We start from the raw sequence: 19373 nt of genomic DNA, 5'->3' as shown, positions 1-19373 counted from the left end.
GGCCAGCTTCATGTCTTCCATCTGCTTATTGAGGGTAGCAAGCTCGTCAGCTTTATAAGAGTTGTTAAGGCTGGTGTTCAAGTTCCTCCATCTTTCTCTAGCTTGACGAGACTTTGAAATGGAGTACCGCTTTTTGGCTTCATCCCTTTCAAGTTTAAGTCTGATGTTGAATCTGATACCCAACTTGGCAGTCCGCATGGCTCTTGCTTTCCAATAACTTTGTCAGCAACTTCACGAACCGCTGTCTCAAAGGTCTCATACCTATCAGAGATGGGTGTGGCATCATCCATGCTCAAGACCTGGAATCTGTTTGATAGCTCCAGCTGAAATTCCTCCTTTGTTTCAGGATCTTGCAACTTCTTCCAGTTGAATTTTGGTCTCTTGCAAGGTTTTCCTTTGCTTGTTCGCAGACTGGCAGCTAGACGGACACTCACAATACGATGATCGGAGTCCACTTCTACTGAGTTGTATGCTCGACAGTGTGGATGGGTCCAAGTCCAGAGACGGTTCCTGGGTTGGGGGAATCTCATCTGGGCTGGTCTGAGATTGTACTCCTGGCAAGTGTTGACCAGGCGCTCACCATTGTCATTTGTTGAATCATGGTAACAGTATGGACCAATGACCCAAGGATGGGAAAGATGACTATCTGCTCCTATTCTGGCATTAAAATCGCCGAGGATGAGATAGATGTTGTGCCTTTTCATACCATCCAGGTGGTCAGATAGTGATGAATAGAATTCCTCCTTGTCAGAAGATGTTGAGCTCTCAGTGGGTGCATATACAACAGTGATGCTAAGCTGTGGGTTACCATGGTATGTTACAAATAGTATTCTCTCGGAAACAGCTTCAACACTCTTAAGACATCTGTGAATGTGCTTGGACATGACCAGACCCACTCCTCCATGTCTTTGCTTGGTAGCAGAACTGAATATTAAAACCCAGTTCCTATCGTCTGACCAAAGTTCATCAGTTGGGCTTGGTGTAATGAGACGATGTTCTTGAATTCCGGCAATGTCAATACCTGCATCAGCACAGCCCATGAATAGCTGATGGATTTTTCCTTGTTGATTTACAGTACGAACATTATAAGTAGATATTACAAGAGGTTTGAAGGTAGACAGGCGACAATAATCAGGGCCAACAGTTCGTGATGGTGTGCCGAGTTCCCGCTGGTCCGTCATGGAGTCAACAGTAGACTGCCGCTCATCTACCCTCTGTATTTTTGAAGATTTGCTTGTAGTTTTCGTAATCGCGGGTTTTGCTGGGACTTATTTTAGTCCAGTCCCAACAGCTTTACGGGTGATCAGCCCTGTTTCAGCTTCTTTTCTGAACACACAGCAGCCGAGATCTACCAATATGTAGTAGTTCGCCCCTGATCTGGAACATGTTGGCCAGTGTTGGAAGGTTGACCAATGATGACATGTTCAACACCAGCCTAATGACCGTTGAGAAGTAAATCTTCCTCTTCCGCTCTTTGGCCCATGATGAAAATTAGAAGCCATTGAGATAGGCTACTCCAATATGAAGAGAATCACTACCGTCCTTTACCCCTTAGAATACTCAGAAAAATGAAGATGGAGCTATTATTTTAAAGCAAATTGTTTGTTAAGTCAAAAACTTGAATGATTCTGAAAAAAGAACAGTTTACACTATCTGTCATGTAAACGTTACCGAGATAGAAGACAAATAACTTGACAATAAATGTAATTGGTTGACGAACAACTTTGCTTCAGTATTTTTCGAGAATCGCAGGCATTCAAAAACAAACCGGTATAGCAGCGTATGTATGTATATAATCCCACCGATAATACCGGGTCCAAATATGCAACCGGGATTTTTGTTGTCTTTGCTCCCCCTTACCAAAACCGGAAAGAAATTTTGTATTACATCCCCTTCCCCAAGCTGGCTACACCCATGTGTAGCACCAACACCAACAGTACAAACAAATAAAGATTAACGTTGTTACATCAATATTTAAGACAAACATGCATTGCATCCATCAATACAAAATTTCTATTCTTCCAGCAAACAACGTTAGCCCATTCAATGGACTTTGGATAGGAGCAACAAAGGTATCCGGAACTTGGATATGGACTGATGGGACCCAACCTAATCCACCGCAGACCGATTGGGGGTACTGTACGGCATCGTGGGGAGCACGATTTTATCAACCCGACAATACCGGTAACTGCGCTCACTTGTGGACTGGGAATTGCACACCCAGACCATCTTGGAATGATCTGCATTGTAACACCTACACTACATACTACATGTGTGAGAGACCGTCAGTAGAATGTTGCTTACCATGGCGACCAAGTGAATGTAAGAGATTACCAGTACTCCTAGTATAGCTATGTACCTGGACAGGACCCCCGCTTGACCCGTGGGTCCGATGAGTTCCCAGATCGGGAATTTGCAAGGCGCAAAACTGAGATATCGTCAACATATAGCGAATGTTGGGAGTGGCCTTCTTTTCTTATCATCTGATTCTCACTTATTTTTTCCATATCGGTCAGCATGCTCATATAGACTTTTTAGCCTAACTTGAGCATTCTGTTTGAGCTTGGTTCCATACACTCCCGGGCATACACTGTACTACATCTTAATGTAGTGTTGCAGGAATGCTGACGAAATCTCAATTTTGCTTAATATTTTTGTCAAACTCAATCCACTTAAGGTAGCTGTGTACTCTAGACATTGTTTCTTTCGCAAAATTGAGTTTTTTTGATATGTTTGTACTTTGTTATGTTTTTTATAAATACAAGGAATGAAAATCCAGATTTGTAAACTCCAACTGCAATATTTTAAGGATTTTATTTCACTATTCCACTCGTGTTTGAAATTGAAAAGGAAAGAAAATCTTTGTTGTACCAGCAGGGTACACGCGCGCAACAACTCATCGCGTTGCGTATCGCGCAATTTGTTAACGCACAAATACGCTACACATACGCGACGCTTATCTGAATGCGCGGCGCATCTTATGGAAACACCACGGAAGCACAAAAACCTAGTGGTCAAATGGCTCCGTTTTAGCTGATAAAATGTGGGTTTTTTCAAATTCTTTCCCCCGATTTAAATATCAAGTTATGAATGGATTTCGCTCAAACTTCTCAAGGGGCCGTGGATTTACCTGATGTTTATGTAATGTAAGGTAGAAAAATAAAAACGGCCGCATTCTCCTGTGAGATTCGATGAAAGTGCAAAATGTGACCACTTTAAACTTCAACGGCCATTATTTCAATGTTCATTTTCTCGGTAAAATGACGTTTTAGGTACACGATAACTCAATAAATACAGCATCTATAGGTGAGCAAATATGATCATCGTAAAAAGCATGATCGACTCAAGAAACGGTTTTCTCATTTTTTTATATTTTGGTCTATTTCCGATTTTAGGCATCATTTTGTGCAAATAGGCGTTTGTGAATTTTAAAAAGTTCAATTTGATGCCTTATATGGTCAATATCTCAAAAAATAAGGCGAATATCAAAAAAATAAAAAACCGTTTTTGGAATGGAGCCTCAAGATTGAGCTAAAAACAAAATAAAATATTTTGGAAAGAGTGTTTTTTGTTATGATGTACCTAACAAATATTGCCAAAAACTCACTTTTTGTGATTTTCTTCATAATTGTTGTTTTTACCCCAAATCTGTATTTATATTAAGATTTATTGATGTCTTGCCGTCATAAAAATGTATACTTTTATATGTCTTGCGCGAATAATTACAAAGTTATTGCACTTTTACTACATGCATGTCTGAGAGTACACAGCCACCTTAAGCCCCAAAAGACCGGCTGTTTGCGTAGCGATGGCGTAGTTCGCATTACGCACGCGGCGCCGACTCTCGGACAGACGCGCGGACGGACTAGCGGTGCTAGCGGTGCTAGCTGAGTGAGGGGGGTGCGCGATCACTAAATGGGAGGAATCACTGAACATGTGGCACACTGACTATGTCGATTGACACCATACGTGTAGAATAAGGAGCCTAATAGCTCTTAATATTACATGTTCAAACCGTGACGACTGCAGACTCATGCGCACCCCCACACGTTCGCGCCAACCTCACCCACAGACTGTATCTGACACAGAGGACGCACAAAGGACAGAGAGAGAGAGAGAGAGAGTGAGAGAGAATTGTTTTTAGAATGTATTTATCTATTTCTTCTTTACTCTTAGTTCTTCGTCTTCTTCTCCTCTCTGGTTCTTTGACACCTTCCACTTATCTTCATCTTTTGTCTACCTACCCTCTATTTCGCCTCCCTCTGCAATCTGCATACTTTGTCTTCTCTAGCTCTGAGTTCCTTTCATCTGTCCTTCCCGTGCCTCATCCTCACGGTCCTGGTCTTGGTCTGCCACCGGTCTGTCACATGATTGGGATCGGGTCATCAAGCAACTTTCTCATCGATTGACCTTGGATGACCCTCAATTTAATCATCCACCCAGCTGAAGGCCAAAGGTTTTGGCCGCAACGCCGGTATTAACATCTAACCAAAGTGAGTTTGTTTTCTGAAAAGGGAGTCTCCGGTAATCACAATATTATGCCTTATATGATAGAAAATAATTATCAAACACGAATCACGTGGTTTTATTTGAGACAAACACATATTGACCATAAAAACGAATTTATACAGCTGTCTCTCAACACGCGATATACAAAATTCTCGGGCGCCGAAATTGTTCGGTGCAATGACGTCATAATAAAACAATGAACGCTGACAACAATTGAACACAAGTAACCATGACGTCATTGCATTTCGGCGCGGGAATTTTGAATATCACGTGATAGAAAATAATTATCAAACACGAATCACGTGGTTTTATTTGAGACAAACACATATTGACCATAAAAACGAATTTATACAGCTGTCTCTCAACACGCGATATACAAAATTCCCGGGCGCCGAAATTGTTCGGTGCAATGACGTCATAATAAAACAATGAACGCTGACAACAATTGAACACAAGTAACCATGACGTCATTGCATTTCGGCGCGGGAATTTTGAATATCACGTGATGAGAGCCGGTTGTCTTTATTCGTTTTTATGGTCAACATGAGTTTGTTTGAGATAAATTCAAGTGATTCGTGCTTGATAATTGTTTTTTAAACAGACGAGGCATAATATTATGATTGCCGGAATCATCCTTTAAAACACAATTTCAAGTATTATGTTTAATTTGTCATAGGAAAACTGTAGCTAACTGTAGTGCACTCAATCAGTATTTTGTGTGCGCCGTGCCGTACAATTCAGTGTGTATGTAGAGAAGCAATGAATAAGGGTAATAAGTTTATAAAATATGTGACGTGCCATGTCAAAAGGAGACACTTTTGGGCAGGATCGTAAATGGAGAAATAGCCAAAAATCAGCACGGGGTGATTTTTTCACCATTTGGGTTTGTTGCGAATTTGTGATGTTAAATTATTGTCTGAGAGTTTCAGATCGGAATATAACTGACATCTTATAGTAGGTAATTCCTACTCTCAACATTGTCGATAATAGTTTTAAAGACCGACATCTCAATTTCCAATTTTATAATACCATAACTTACGAAACGTTTGTGAAGGTTGTCATTCATCCAGGTATAATCAAATATGTAATTAGATTCTTTAAACTATTCAACTGGACTCTCGGTTTTGAGAGGCAACGGTTTCACACCTTATCCTAGACAGGCCGCCTGTTGGTCTGACGGCAATTGGTCACTGCACTGACTGGCCAGTGGTGAGACGGTGTTGCCACTGGTCGTAGATTTTAAGCAAAACTTCTTTGCACTGACTGGCCAGTGGTGAGACGGTGTTGCCACTGGTCGTAGATTTTAAGCAAAACTTCTTTGGAATGTTCTTAATAACGGAATTGTAGGTCCCTGCCAAATTGTGACGCAGGCCGTCTCCCCTGTTGAGTGAAGGCTGTTCTTTCTTGACACAGATCACTTCCTTTACTCCCCTTTCGTACCACCTGCGCTCCCTGTCTAAGATCACAACGTCGTTGTTGTCGAAGGTGTGATTCGTGCTGTCCAAATGCATATATACTAGCCTGCAGAATCCCCACAACTGGTGCTGGCCCCGGTGCTGGCACGTCTGTGTTGGTACATACGCTGTTGACCTTGCATTCAATAGCATAGACAATATTGCTGTTTGTCTTTCGGTGGCTTGTCTTTTGGGTGAACCAGCTTTTGTCTCAAAGTGAGGCGGTCTGCGTCCCAATAGCGGGGGGCTGTCAATTCCGTTATTAAGAACATTCCAAAGAAGTTTGGCTCTAAATCTAAGACCTTTGGCAACACCATTTCGCCACTGGTCAGTGACCAATTGCCGACAGACCAACAGACGGCCTGAGGACGCACCTAGGACGGTCTGAAACCGTTGCCTCTCAAAACCGTGAGTCCAATAAAATGGGATGTGACACCCTTCTTAATTTTGTCGGCAAAAAGTGACTGTTGTCGGCAAAACCATAGGATTGTTGGAAAATTACAATAGTCCTTTAATAATTAAATGTGCCGTTGTTAGCAACTTGTGGTGGTCTTGTTTAAATGTAAAAGTACCGTAGTGACTAATGAAAAAAATGTTCAGGAAAATGTTTGATCGTTTCTCAACTTCTAGAAGGCTTTTGTTTCAATCAACAGGAGTGTCACCATTGTTTCATAATTACCATGATTACTAAGGTATAGGAATTTTTTGTTTGTTCTAGCTATATCCCCCTCTCCAGAAGTATTTAATTATATTTGTACTTGGTGAAGTAACATTCGATTGTGAATTTTGTTACACATTGTATGCGGTTCTTTTTTATGAGCATTTAAGTGCCTAAAATGGTCTAAAATGAGGCGATAGCACCCTTTATACATCTCCATAGACTTTACATGTAAAATGAAAAGGTCCATAAAAAAAAAGGATCGCATTCAAGTTTGTAATAAAATTTGTAATAAAATTTGCACAAAATGCTTATTGAGCAAGTACGTTTGCAATGCACTAGTTTTCGATAGGGGCTATACAAAATATTTTTTATGTACTGTATGTCACTGGTATGCATTGTCTTTACAAAATGAAATTTTGAATCTCTCTTGTGAATAGTGCTGACGGATGCAGTCTTCCATTGGCCTGGAAAAACTCTCTTGACATGCTAGGAGAAGCAAAGCTCAAACAGCAGGCTGATCTTGCAAATTCTGCGCTGCACTCCTTAATCAGGACTCTTGCAGGGATTTCATCAGGACCAGTAGCTTTATCTGGTTGCAGATTCATGGGAAACTTCCTAACACCTTTAACCGCAAAGGCTATCTTTTCCATTGAGTATGTTGCTGTATGCTGAACTTCATGAGCAGATTTTTCTACGCTGACATTTAGCGGCAAAGGTCTGGCGAAATGTTCAGCTTTGTCTTTGATGTGGTATAGACTTGACGCCCATCCTGGTATATCAACTCTGGTGAACTTACCAGACTGAGTGTAAACAGTGTTCTATAATTTCTTGCAGCTGAGACTGCCATCTGAGAGTTCTTTCATCAACTTGTTGTTGCAGCTCCTTCTGGCTACCTTCTCTGCATGATTATACTCCTTTTTAGCTTTTGTAATCTTATCCTTATTTTCCTTGGTGTTGTTCTTTTTTAGCTTCCTGAATAAGCGACGCTTCTTGGTTGCTGTTCGTTTGCAGTTGTAATCAAACCATTCCGTGTCACCAGACTTCTTGAAAATAAGCTTTGCTGGTATGAGAATCTCCATTGCATCACTGATAATATTGGTGATGTTGCTGCAGGCTTCTTTTGTATCATCAGTTTGGAGTGCAAGAGACCACCAGTCTGCAGATGCAATAAAACCTCTTATTCTCCAGTAGTCGGCCTTAATGTACTGCCACACTTTGCGCTTTTCTCTGTACAGCGCCGTTTCAGTTTAAAATGACCTGGACTGTGGTCTGAAATACCTAGTCTAGCATGTAATGTGCAGGTGGCATCTAGATCAGCGATATAGGTCTAAACCAAGTTAAGAGTCTGGTCTTCCCGGGTATGTTCTTAGACAAGAGCATTACACATTACAAATTAAATCGGGCAGTATCTAAAGTATGCGGCGTCCAGCAGCATCGGTTGTACGGCTGCCAAGCCATTCCTTGTGGTGGACATTTAAATCGCCAAAAAGAACTACCGCTACTGACGAACTACTAAGAGCTATACGTCATCAACCTTTATTAGCAGTAGGTAGCTATTTCGTCAACACCTTTGTCAGAAGTAGATAGTTACTTCATCAACACCTTTATCAGCAGTAGATAGCTATATACTTCACCAACATATTTATCAGCAGTAGTTAGCTCCTTCATCAACACTTTCATCTGCATTAACTACTTCATCAACCTTTATATTAGCAGTAGATAGCTACTTCATCAACGCCGTTATCAGAAGTAGATAGCTACTTCATCAACCTTTATATTAGCAGTAGATATCTACGTCATCAACCTTTATTAGCAGTAGATAGCTACTTCATCAAAGCCTTTATCAGAAGTAGATAGCTACTTAATTAACCCCGTTATCAGCATTAGATAACTACTTCATCAACCTTTATATTAGCAGTAGATAGTTACTTCATCAACACTTTTATCAGAAGTAGATAGCTACTTCATCAACCCCGTTATCAGCATTAGATAACTACTTCATCAACACCTTTATCAGCAGTAGATAGCTACTTGATCAACACCTTCATCTGCATTAGATAGCTACTTCATCAACGTTTATTAACAATAGACAGCTACTTCATCAACGCCTTTATCAGAAGTAGATAGCTACTTCATCAACCCCGTTATCAGAAGTAGATATAATTTTAAAAAATTATAGCTACTTCATCAACCCCGTTGTCAGCATTAGATAACTACTTCATCAACACCTTTATCAGCAGTAGATAGTAGTTACTTCATCAACTTTCATCAGTAGTAGGTACTTACTTCAACCTTGATCAGAAGTAGATAGCTACTCCATCAACACCCTTATTGGCCAACATGTGCGCGTTTCTACAAATTTACAAAAAAAGTTCCGGGGGATTTTAATCATTATTAATATCATATTTTGATGAATCCAAATGTGTGAAAATATTGGATCCAAAACATAATAATGATAAAATTGGATGCTTTACACCCAATATTCACGGGTCTCGCTATGAGTTTTATAATAATGTTAATAACCCATTTTTTTTACATAGGAAACAATAGAAAATCTTATATAATTACACACATAGATTCAATGGGCTTTAAATTGTATTGCCTTGTTACCTGTATAACGAAATACCTGAGATATGGCAAACTATTCTTTATTTAAAATGGTTTTGCAAGGCAAAATGCTGTGACCATTTTGATCAAAATCGACGCATTTTCAATATTTGACCACTGTGGGGTCAAAAAACCCGGTCAAAAACCAAACGAAAAGCAAAATTAAAAAAACAACCTAAAATCAAACTTTGAAATTTACATAATCGGCTAGATTGGTTATATGCAAATTAGGCCCCTTTCAACGCGATTCTTTGTCTTCTAGTATGGGGTTCTGGGACCTCGTATAAATGCTTGCAATTAGTTTAAAGGAAGGTGACCTGATATTATTTGGAAAATCAAATTCTTTAAAACTTACGTATAACATAAAATGTCATCCCTTTCAAGCACTCATGCAAAAGAACATGTAAATGTGTTTTTTTTTGTAAATGTGATTAATTCCTAATGGAATTACCGACATTTATACAGCGTGATATTGATAGTCTCAGTGTTTTTATTAATGATAATCATCATGATCATGTAATATATTGATTTCCAGTGAAAGACCCCATTTTTCTCAATAAACATATTGAAATTAGAAGTTCCAACTCCCGGTACCCCAGGTCAACATAAAAAGTGGTAACCATGTGTGTTCTAAATTTCGCAGAAAAGGGGTATTTTGTTGACTGAAATCGCGGACCGCGAAATAAAAAAAAAAGGGGGTATTCTGAGCATTGTCTCCGCGAAATTTTAAAAAAAAAGGGGTATTTCACAGGTTCGTTCGATCGATGTCTTCAGCCCGAGTCTTCAGCCTCCATCAAAGTAATGTTCATACTTGCACATTTTGTACTTAATATATTAAAATATTTGGAGTCATTGAAAAGGGGTGTCTGGAAATCTTCTCATTGAAAACCTTGAAAAAGGGGTATTTTTACCCTGATTTTGTCAGTGATTTGGCAAAAAAGGGGGTAAAATCAATGAAAAATCAGTGAAAAGGGGGGTTTTGAAAAAAGGAAGAACACACATGGTTACCACTTTTTATGTTGACCTGGGGTACCGGGTTCCAACTCAATGTATTTCCGAAGATATCATCAAAAAAATGCTGTTGTGTGTAGATATCTTAGCTGAAGAACAGATAATAGGCCCCCTACTTCTCATAGCATATTCAAATGTATCATGTGAACATTCTGAATATTTAAATTATCTTATATGCAAAACAGTTTTTGCCAGTTTTTGCCGGCAAAAATGGTAAAAATTAAAAAATTGATGAATAGTTCACTTTTTTCATCTCAAAACAAATTATTAAGTTACAAAAATACTTTCCTGGGTGTAACAAGGCCAGATTTTGTAATAATAAGTAACATATTAAGAAATAAAAGGCATGGGTTTTCATTGCTCACTAATGCATAAACTAAAATGCGGCTTACCAAATTCAAAACTTTTTTATTTTAAGGACTTGATGAGACAAAAATATGTTCAATGATTCGTTGAAAGTTGTGTTTTACTGTTTATGAGCTTTCTGTATTACTTTTTATTATTTGACTGACTATTTATGAGTTTTTGCCAGTTTTTGCCATTTTTGCCGGTTTAAATCGGGCAAAAAACTGGCAAAAACATCAGGTCGGCAAAAACAGAAAAAACAAACCCTGTTTAAGGGTCATAGTCTCTTTGAGAAAAAGAAAATTCCCACCGCCTGCTGTAAAGGGTTTTTTCGTCGCCTTAGACAGCTAAAATCAAAAACTGACAATTCAAATTGGTTCTCACACAAACAGAAGACCTTTTTTACGCTTGTTTGACGCACCCTGTTATTTACGCTTAACCGCTCCTACATTGAATACAGCAAAATACAGACATCATTGTTATTAACATACCTACGCGTACAGGCAATCAAATTCAAGTCGGAACTCTTTTGCATTATACAAAGCCTAATTATTAAATAAGGAAAATTTAAAATCCCGCCTTTTAAAAAAGAGACAAGATGGCCGCATCGGAGGCGCAGTTTAGGTTTATTTTTGGCTTCGTGGGATTTGTTAGTCTTGCAGTTTTAGGTGAGTATTTTTGTATTTGTTTTGCAAATGTAGGTAATTCATGTCTAGTATATATCTTTCTGCGAATTGCTCTTCGGAATAGGATTTCCCTGGTAAGATAGCGCATTTTTGTTAATCGCTGATATATAGGCTAGGCCTGATAATATTACATTGGGGCCTCATTTACATTACATTTAGAAAGAAAGAACGTATCCCCGAACTGAATGTATCACTTTACAAAATAATACAGGCCTACATAAAAAATTTATGTAAGCTGATTTGCAAAATATAAACTATATATATGTACAAAGCAGCATGTGAGAATGACATCAAGAATTTGACATCCATGGATGTGTTTTGTCGTTTTGAACAGCTATCAACAACACTATAATATTAAATATAATAATAATAATATACGTAAGTTGGTACATACGCTAATATTATTATTACATGCATGTATTGCTGCATGAATCGTATATGACCTTGAACTTACATGTTTCAGTTCAATGTTGGAGTATTAAGAAAATGGCGTATTAATTTCATACTGGGACGGCTGGCCGCGAGGCGCGGAACGCTGAGGGGGTGGGTGCGAGAGCTAGGTTGAGCACAGAAGCTTTAGAAATGCATGGAATTTACAAGATTTACATGAATTGTACAATGAATTATAGCTTTATAAAAAAATATGAATTTACCCTAAAATTATGCATTTTAGGCCAACCCTAAAATTATGAATTTGACCCTTAAATGATGAATTTCACCGTAAAATTATGAATGTTACCCTAAAATATGAATTTTTCCCTTAAATTATTGGGGGGGGGGGCTAGGGAACTTGGGCCCCCACCAAAATTATTGGAGCCTGAGCCGTGCCTCCAGCGTCCCCCGGTTCCGGCCATATTGCACACTTATCAATATGCCCTTTGTTTGAAGTAAATCGGTTTACAAAATATATCAATTTATATTTTCTTTGCTTCCTAAACATGTGTAGATTTTATGTCTAAAAACGTGGTGCAAGATAGTATTTAGAAAAGTGTTTAATTTCTAAACACACTTTTTACAGTGTAAATTGATGTATTATAAAATTCGTATGAATGATTTACTACAAGCAAAAGCCATATTGATCAATTTAGTTTGCCCTACTCAATTGATCTATTGAAAACATGCTTAGAGCCCGGGGGAACTCCCGCTTTGGGGTTGACGCGTATGTAGGGCTGTTAAGACTAGACCCCTTTTTCAGCATCGCTGTCACCCAAAGACCCTATATTCTTTTACGAACACATGCTCTGTCACCAGAAGACCCCTTATTTTTACATTTGATCTGTCACCGAAAGACCCTTATTTTTCAATTTGAACAGCAAATTTCATTTATCACTGATTTTGTTACTTATTTTGAAGCAAAAAAAAATGAAGCCATTTAGAACTAGAAATTCGACGTTTGAATTGAGGTTTCTGTGGCGCTGTTTCGGCTCTCACCCGAAGATTCCATTTAAAAAAAAGGTCATGTTCTCACCCAATGACCCCATATTTTTCACATTTTGCTCTCACCGAATGCCAAAATCATGCTCTCACCCATTGACCCCATATTTTTTACATTTTGCTCTCACCGAATGCCCCTACACCTATTCCTGTAGCCATGCCGGTATTCCTATTAAACCCAGGGATATCGATCCACAATGCTTGTACTAGCCTTATAGATTTCACGCGTTGATTTTGAAAAATGGTCAGCCGGTAGTAAAAATGGTGAAATGAAAACGCAAATTCTGACAAAACTATGATATATCGCTCACGGTGATGTGCGTTAGAAAGTTGGGAAAAATCCTTCATTAGCGAACTATCTTACTTTGAAAAGCTAAAAGGTTGATCCAAAAAAAAGGCTCGCGGGCAGAGTTTAAGCCTATCAAAATCGAAAATCTTACACTAAATGACTAAATTTCACGCCTAAGTTTAACACTAGAATTTGAAAAAAAATACAGTATCAAGCACTACAATTTTTCCTGACATTTACTGAAAAAATGAAAATGATTGCTTTTCATTTGGCCGAAAAATTAATTTTACATCGAAAAGGTGTAACTAAAAATTTAGCTCATTTCAACACCAAATTCGATCGTTTGTATTGCCTCATTAAATGACTGAGTAAGCCTTGCATAACAAAAGAATCGGTTGTCCAGGATGCTAACTGTATATATAGGCGTAGTCGGTGACCTCAAGAAGGCATGTTTGAGTGGAGTGCATGGCATGCATGGCCCTATATACCGATATCAGTAGATAGCTAACTTCATCAATATCATTTCAGCAAGCTTCAGCAGTAGATATAGCTACTTGATCAATATACATCAGCAGTTGCAGGACTTGATGTGTCACACCGGGGTGTCACAGGGAAGTAAAGCTTGGTCATTTATTCAACTTCAGCTAGGTCGAGTGGTGGCATATACGGACGGTTCACCAATTCCCAGTTTCCAAAGTGTCTGTTGTTGCGTGCAAGCCATCATATCGGTGACCCATCACATCGAAACACGGCAGTTGCCGGAAGCCCACACTTAAAGATTATGGAGAAAATAGGTATAAAAATATAAAGAAAATAATAAGGAATTTGAACTCTATTTGTCACATAAAATCGCCATTCTACATGCGACATCAATGGATGAGGTGTCATTTTAAAGCATAAAAGTCCTCTAACTTGGTGATGAAATCTAGCTCTTGATCAGAGCCCTCGCAGTACCTTAGAAGATCCAGAGATCCCCAAGTAAAATAAACCCAAGCAAGTGACTAGTATTAGTAAAGAAAATGTATATAGGCCAATCCATTCTGTAAAAAATTAATACCACTCCCATGCATCACCCAGCAGTAGGAGCTAGTAGGCCTAGGCCTACATGTATTTGTACAGAGCTTGCCCAAGGCAAGCTTCACTATAGGCAAGTCACCAACAAGTAAAGTAGGACCACTTATAGATCACTGTCTACCTGAGATATTGGTCTACCCCACACACCAACCGCGAAAGTCCAGTGACCGACGTTGACCTTCTGTATTTTGGGAGTGAGACTAAAATCTATGCCGTGGCTTTACACGGGGTAAACTTGCAAAATATACAAAGGCGACCTACAGCCGGTCTTTACTATAGTGTCAGAGGGCATATGGCATGGTTTTTTCATTTTTTCTTTCAATTGGATGGAAAATAGGTTGGCTTTGGAGCAAAGCTAGATGAAATCTAGAAATCCATTTTTGACGACAACTGCCCTGTTTTGATGTGATGGGTCAGAGAGTGTATGTTGCTCTTAAGGCTGTTCTCGCCACAGTATCCAGTGCCTTTTTGGTTTCTTTGTTTGTGAGGCAAAGGAACTTGAAGAAGGTTCGAAACTTCGAAGTGTGTTGTTTATGAATCCTCTTGATCCCACCTCTACTGGGAAGTTTTTCAGTTCCCATCCTGCTGCTTGTCCTTCCTGGATTAGATCTTCATACTGCATTTTCTTTCTGAGGATGGCCTGTGCTAAGTTCTCCTCAGCAGGTTTATTTGCAAGTGAGTTCAATTATGATTGCTTGTCTGATATGGTGAGTAGACAGTTATGCCTGGCCTATCTCTGGAGGGAACATAGCTGGGCGATTTGTCTTCATCCCACACTACTTGCCAGTCCTCACAGCTTTGGATGATGTTGTCTTTCTGGGTTCTGTGTCATCATGCTACATTTCTGTACTTTGTTCCAGTCTCAGTTCTGAATGAAATGCCGGTGACTTTCTCTTGATCTCCGTCGCCTACTGTCCCACATCTAGCTTTCAAAACAGCAGGAACTAGTTGGTTTGGTGGACTATCTCTCGGAGTACCATGTCATGTCTCCAGCTTTTCTAAGAGAGTACTGGCAGCAGTTGAATATGTACAGCATTGTGCAGCAGTTGTAGCCACAGAGAGTACACTGACCTAGTGGGTGTTTGTTCCAGGTCTTCAAGTTGGCAGGTGAGGGTAGTGTGTCTTAGATTGAGTTGAGGTAAAATTTCAGCATCTCAGGTGATCAGGAGTAGAGGAGACTATTCCATCTTGTGTCTATGCTCTTGCTTAGACATCTGCTCTTGGCGTTTCTGACCCATGTTGCCCTAGCTCTGCATAGCTCGTTAATAAAAAGATGTCTTTCTCTTTCATGCAGCTCTTTCACACCATTCCACTGTTTCTTTCCGCTCTGTCTCTGCTCTATGTGACCATAGATGAACTGTGTCTCCTGGTCCACAGAGTATTTCATGATGTGGTGCTACACCAACTGCATACATTTGAAATGCGTTGTTAAAGCTTTCAGTTGAAGGCCCTTGTTATCTCTCTTTCTGTAGAGAATAGAGGTGTTGGCGCATTTCGGTAGGCCTGCCCATCTCTTGAGGTAGCGTGTAGCCACAACTTGAATATTTTGGGCGAATGACACTGGGAAGCAGTAGATGATGAATTACCAAGATATCCTGCTCACAATGTGGGTTTCATATATCCACATCTTAGCGATACTGTTGACTTGGTCATTGTTTACTCTCTCTAGGAGAGTCTTCAGGTTGGACTCGACACCATATCGGACTTCTTTGTCCTTCAGATCTTTGAATATCTCTTGACCGAGAAATCGCATGGATGATTGTTGGATTAACGGGATGTCCTTCCCACTGATGTGAAGTTGTGGGTCATATGGTGCTTAGGTTGTTGATGTCCTTCCATATGTCCTGACAGTGTTTGACTTCATGGCCAGACTTCTATATTTAGTAGGTCTAGCTTTCATCGTTCTGGTCCACTTCAGGAAGGTTTCGACCAGGGTGAGAAGTTCTCTACATCCACCAACACTTCCAGCTATAATTGTCAGGTCATCTGCGTATGCTTTCTGGGACTGTTTGAAGTCTGTGTTCTTCAACTGGTATCCTTGATCTTGCTTGGTCTTCAGTTAGTCCAATAGGAGGTTGAATACCATCAGGAAGAGCACAACGGAGAGTGGACATCCTTGGAATAAGCCAATTTGGTACATAAACTGAGGTCCATTTATGGGTTCTCTACAAACAGCTCGTCATAGTAGTTAAAGATTAGCTTACGAGTGGTAGATGGGACGTCTCTCTCAGCAGCAGAGAGGGCGATTGTACATCGATCCTCACCCCTATCAGCAGTATAACTATACTTCATCAATACTGCTTCAGCTTGCCGTGGACTACTTCAATAATCTGTGACAAACAGGACATGATAGCTTGATTGGGACGCTCGGTGCTGTTGACTCTGGACTTACGTACGTAGCTGTCTTTTGGTCTTGGCTTGCCTTCAGTCCTATTTGACTCAGAAGTGACAGCTCCATCTAATGAGTCTCGTTCTTGAACCAGTTTCACACTGCTCAAGATCAACATATTTTTTGCACAACGCAGTTACAGTAAAATTGTTAACTTGATTGTTGGGAGTGGCCTTCTTTTCCTTGTTCTTTGTCTTCAAATCTGTTTCTCACTTCTCTTTCCATACAGGCCAGCATGCTTATATAGGTTTTTTTCGCCTGGCTTGAGCATTTTGTTTGAGCCTGGTCCCATCAGGACCCAAGCGTGTCTCCACACGGAGCGACCGTTTAAACAAACAAACAAACACTTAAAGTTAAAACACACTCTTTGATTCAGTTTGAATCCAAGTTTCCCCTGATATCGAAATTATCCACACTGTACACTACCCGCCGTCAATGCGACTTGCACACATGGCAAAGTCGGTACTCTTTGATGGAAACAAAGTGGCAGCACAACTAGAGAAATCGTAAATATATTCACACACATAAATTTTGGTTACCCAGTGTATATGTGGTGTTTTTTATTTGGGGTCAAAGATCATTAAGAGGTCACTTCCGGTCCGAGACGAAATACCTTCAAATTACATCTGCCACAAACAAAATAGCTGAGTAACGCTAATTGCACACATGAATTCACATTAGCCAGTATCTATAGGATGTTCACAGATTTGGGGTCAAAGGTCATTAAGCCGGCCGGCTTGTTCATGTTGTATGTAACACTAGTTTTAAAATATGTTTTCAAGTCTTCTTTGATTTTTTTTATGATCCGGCCTCATTGATAAAAAGAAAAATCCAGACCAACTTGGAAATTCCAGTCCATCCATAGTGCAGTGTCGTCCACAGCAAATTCACCGTGACCTTTCCAGCCATAAACCCACTTATTGAAGAATAATCCGATATATGCAGTACTAAACCATTATATAGTAATCTATTGTCCAATGCAAATTTATTACCACCTGATAATATTGATCCAATGAGCGACCGAATTGTCCGCTACGGACGACTAATCCAAATCGATAATGATGCTATTGACATGTACGAGCGGAGCTCCACTGACCAAGTTTTGGAGTATTTTTCACTGGTTTGCAGCTGTTTGCTGTCATTTACTCATCAAGGCGGACCACCGTTATTATAAGGACTATGCCAATTATTTAAAGATTGACATGTAGAGAATAAGCCATAATTGATTGACAGAAAGTACTAAATTTGTACCTATGACGGTTTTTTAGACAACAATCTTCTAAATACGACCAACAAATGGCTGCCCGGTGAAGCAAAATGTGCATTGGAATAATACGGCGAGTTTGGATAGATGGTGGGATTTCTTTTTAATAAAAATTGTATGTTCCCCCGTTATTAAAGCTTGTACCGGGTTGAAGATTCAGATATTTGGAAAAGAATAAGTAATTGAAACATAGAGCAAGTACTAAAATCATAGCTTTTATACTTTTTGATATACAGGGTGTCCCAAAAAAAAGAGGCCCCTCATTGCGCCCTCTTTTTCTCCTATTTCTGAAAAGTTGATTAAATATATTTTGGTATGTAAAGAAACCTTTAATCGTTAGCTTTAATAAACCAAAACAACTATTTCAATCGGCTCACAACTTTTGAAGATATGCCCTTTTGAAGAAAAGTACCGTTTTCACTCTGTCCACGGATAGCAAACAGAGTGGTTGGGATGGCTCATGCTGTGGAGTGGCCTGCACGATCACCAGACCTCACACCACTTGATTCTGTTCCTTTGTGGCAAAATCAAGATCTTCGCAAACGTATTACTGAATGCATTCGCAAGTATCCGGCGCACAAGGATGGTACGCAACGCAATTGATGCAATGAGGTCCAGGGCTGAAACCTGTATTCGCCAAGGAGGCAACCAGGTAGAGGGCAGAGCAGCACAGTAAACTCACTTCAGAAGAACTAAAGACAAACCAAACAGCCTTTTAGGGCTACCTTTTATTCTAAAAAGAGAAATGACTTATGTTGTAAATAAAAAAAAAAGCAAGAAACAATAAAGTAAGAAAGTAAGAAATATAATTAAAACAAAAAGGCATAAATAACCAAGAAAAAATAAGTAATTGCAAGTAAAGCAAAAGAAGTTCCATTCGGCATCCATTTTACCCACAAATTAATGACACTATTAACAAAATCAATTGCCCATAAACCCACCGGTAAAGCCCATTCTATAAATAAAGTTATTTTATAAAGTTATCATTGAGGAATGTTTGATATTCATGCATGGTATGTGTACTCTTTTCAATCTTTAAAGTATAGCGAAACCTTCTCCGTGGACAGAGTGAAAAACGGGTACATTTCTTTAAAAGAGCATATCTTCAAAAGTTGTGAGCCGATTGAAATAATTGTTTTGGTTTATTAAAGCTAACGATAAGGTGTCTTTATATACCAGAAATAGGAGAAAAGGAGGGCGCAATGAGGGGCCTCTTTTTTTTGGGACACCCTGTATGATGATAACTAGTTCATCCCGTATATAGGGTTCAATTGCCTATTGTGAGTGCCCCTGTGTTGTGTGCATACATGTAGTTAACAATAACTGCATGATGCCGGCATGGTGTCCGGGTTGTATTTTTGTCGCCTTATTATATTTATAGACAGTTTCAACAACTGAAAGTTCAAATTGGTTCTCAAATAAACAGGTGACTTTGCGTTATTGCCCTTTGTGTGAACATGGTGTGAATCACCCTGTTTAAATGTTACGTTTAACCACGCCTGCCTCATTCTGCGTGTTTACACTGAGCACTCTGTATTTTTACCCGATATTACCTGGTAACCCACAATCCGATTCAGGCAACAACCAGCACGTTTCCACTGATGCTTAAAATAAGGGTTGTGGTGTGTACCGGAAGTACTGAAAATATTT

The 19373-nt window shown here is 39.4% G+C and overlaps 1 protein-coding gene across 1 annotated transcript in view; it reads left to right on the top strand.

Annotated features, from left to right (window-relative positions):
• Nucleotides 1-11047: 11047 nt before the first annotated feature.
• The window catches only part of LOC140137400 (uncharacterized), a 36624-nt gene continuing 28298 nt past the window's right edge, over nt 11048-19373 (top strand). The window contains exon 1 of the mRNA XM_072159043.1: nt 11048-11255. Coding sequence (XP_072015144.1) covers nt 11186-11255 — 70 coding nt within the window. The 5' untranslated portion in view covers nt 11048-11185. The remainder of the gene's footprint in view (nt 11256-19373) is intronic.

This window comes from Amphiura filiformis, chromosome 17 (assembly GCF_039555335.1).
Source record: "Amphiura filiformis chromosome 17, Afil_fr2py, whole genome shotgun sequence".
NCBI classification, from domain to species: domain Eukaryota; kingdom Metazoa; phylum Echinodermata; class Ophiuroidea; order Amphilepidida; family Amphiuridae; genus Amphiura; species Amphiura filiformis.
This window is presented reverse-complemented; position numbering and strand designations above follow the sequence as displayed.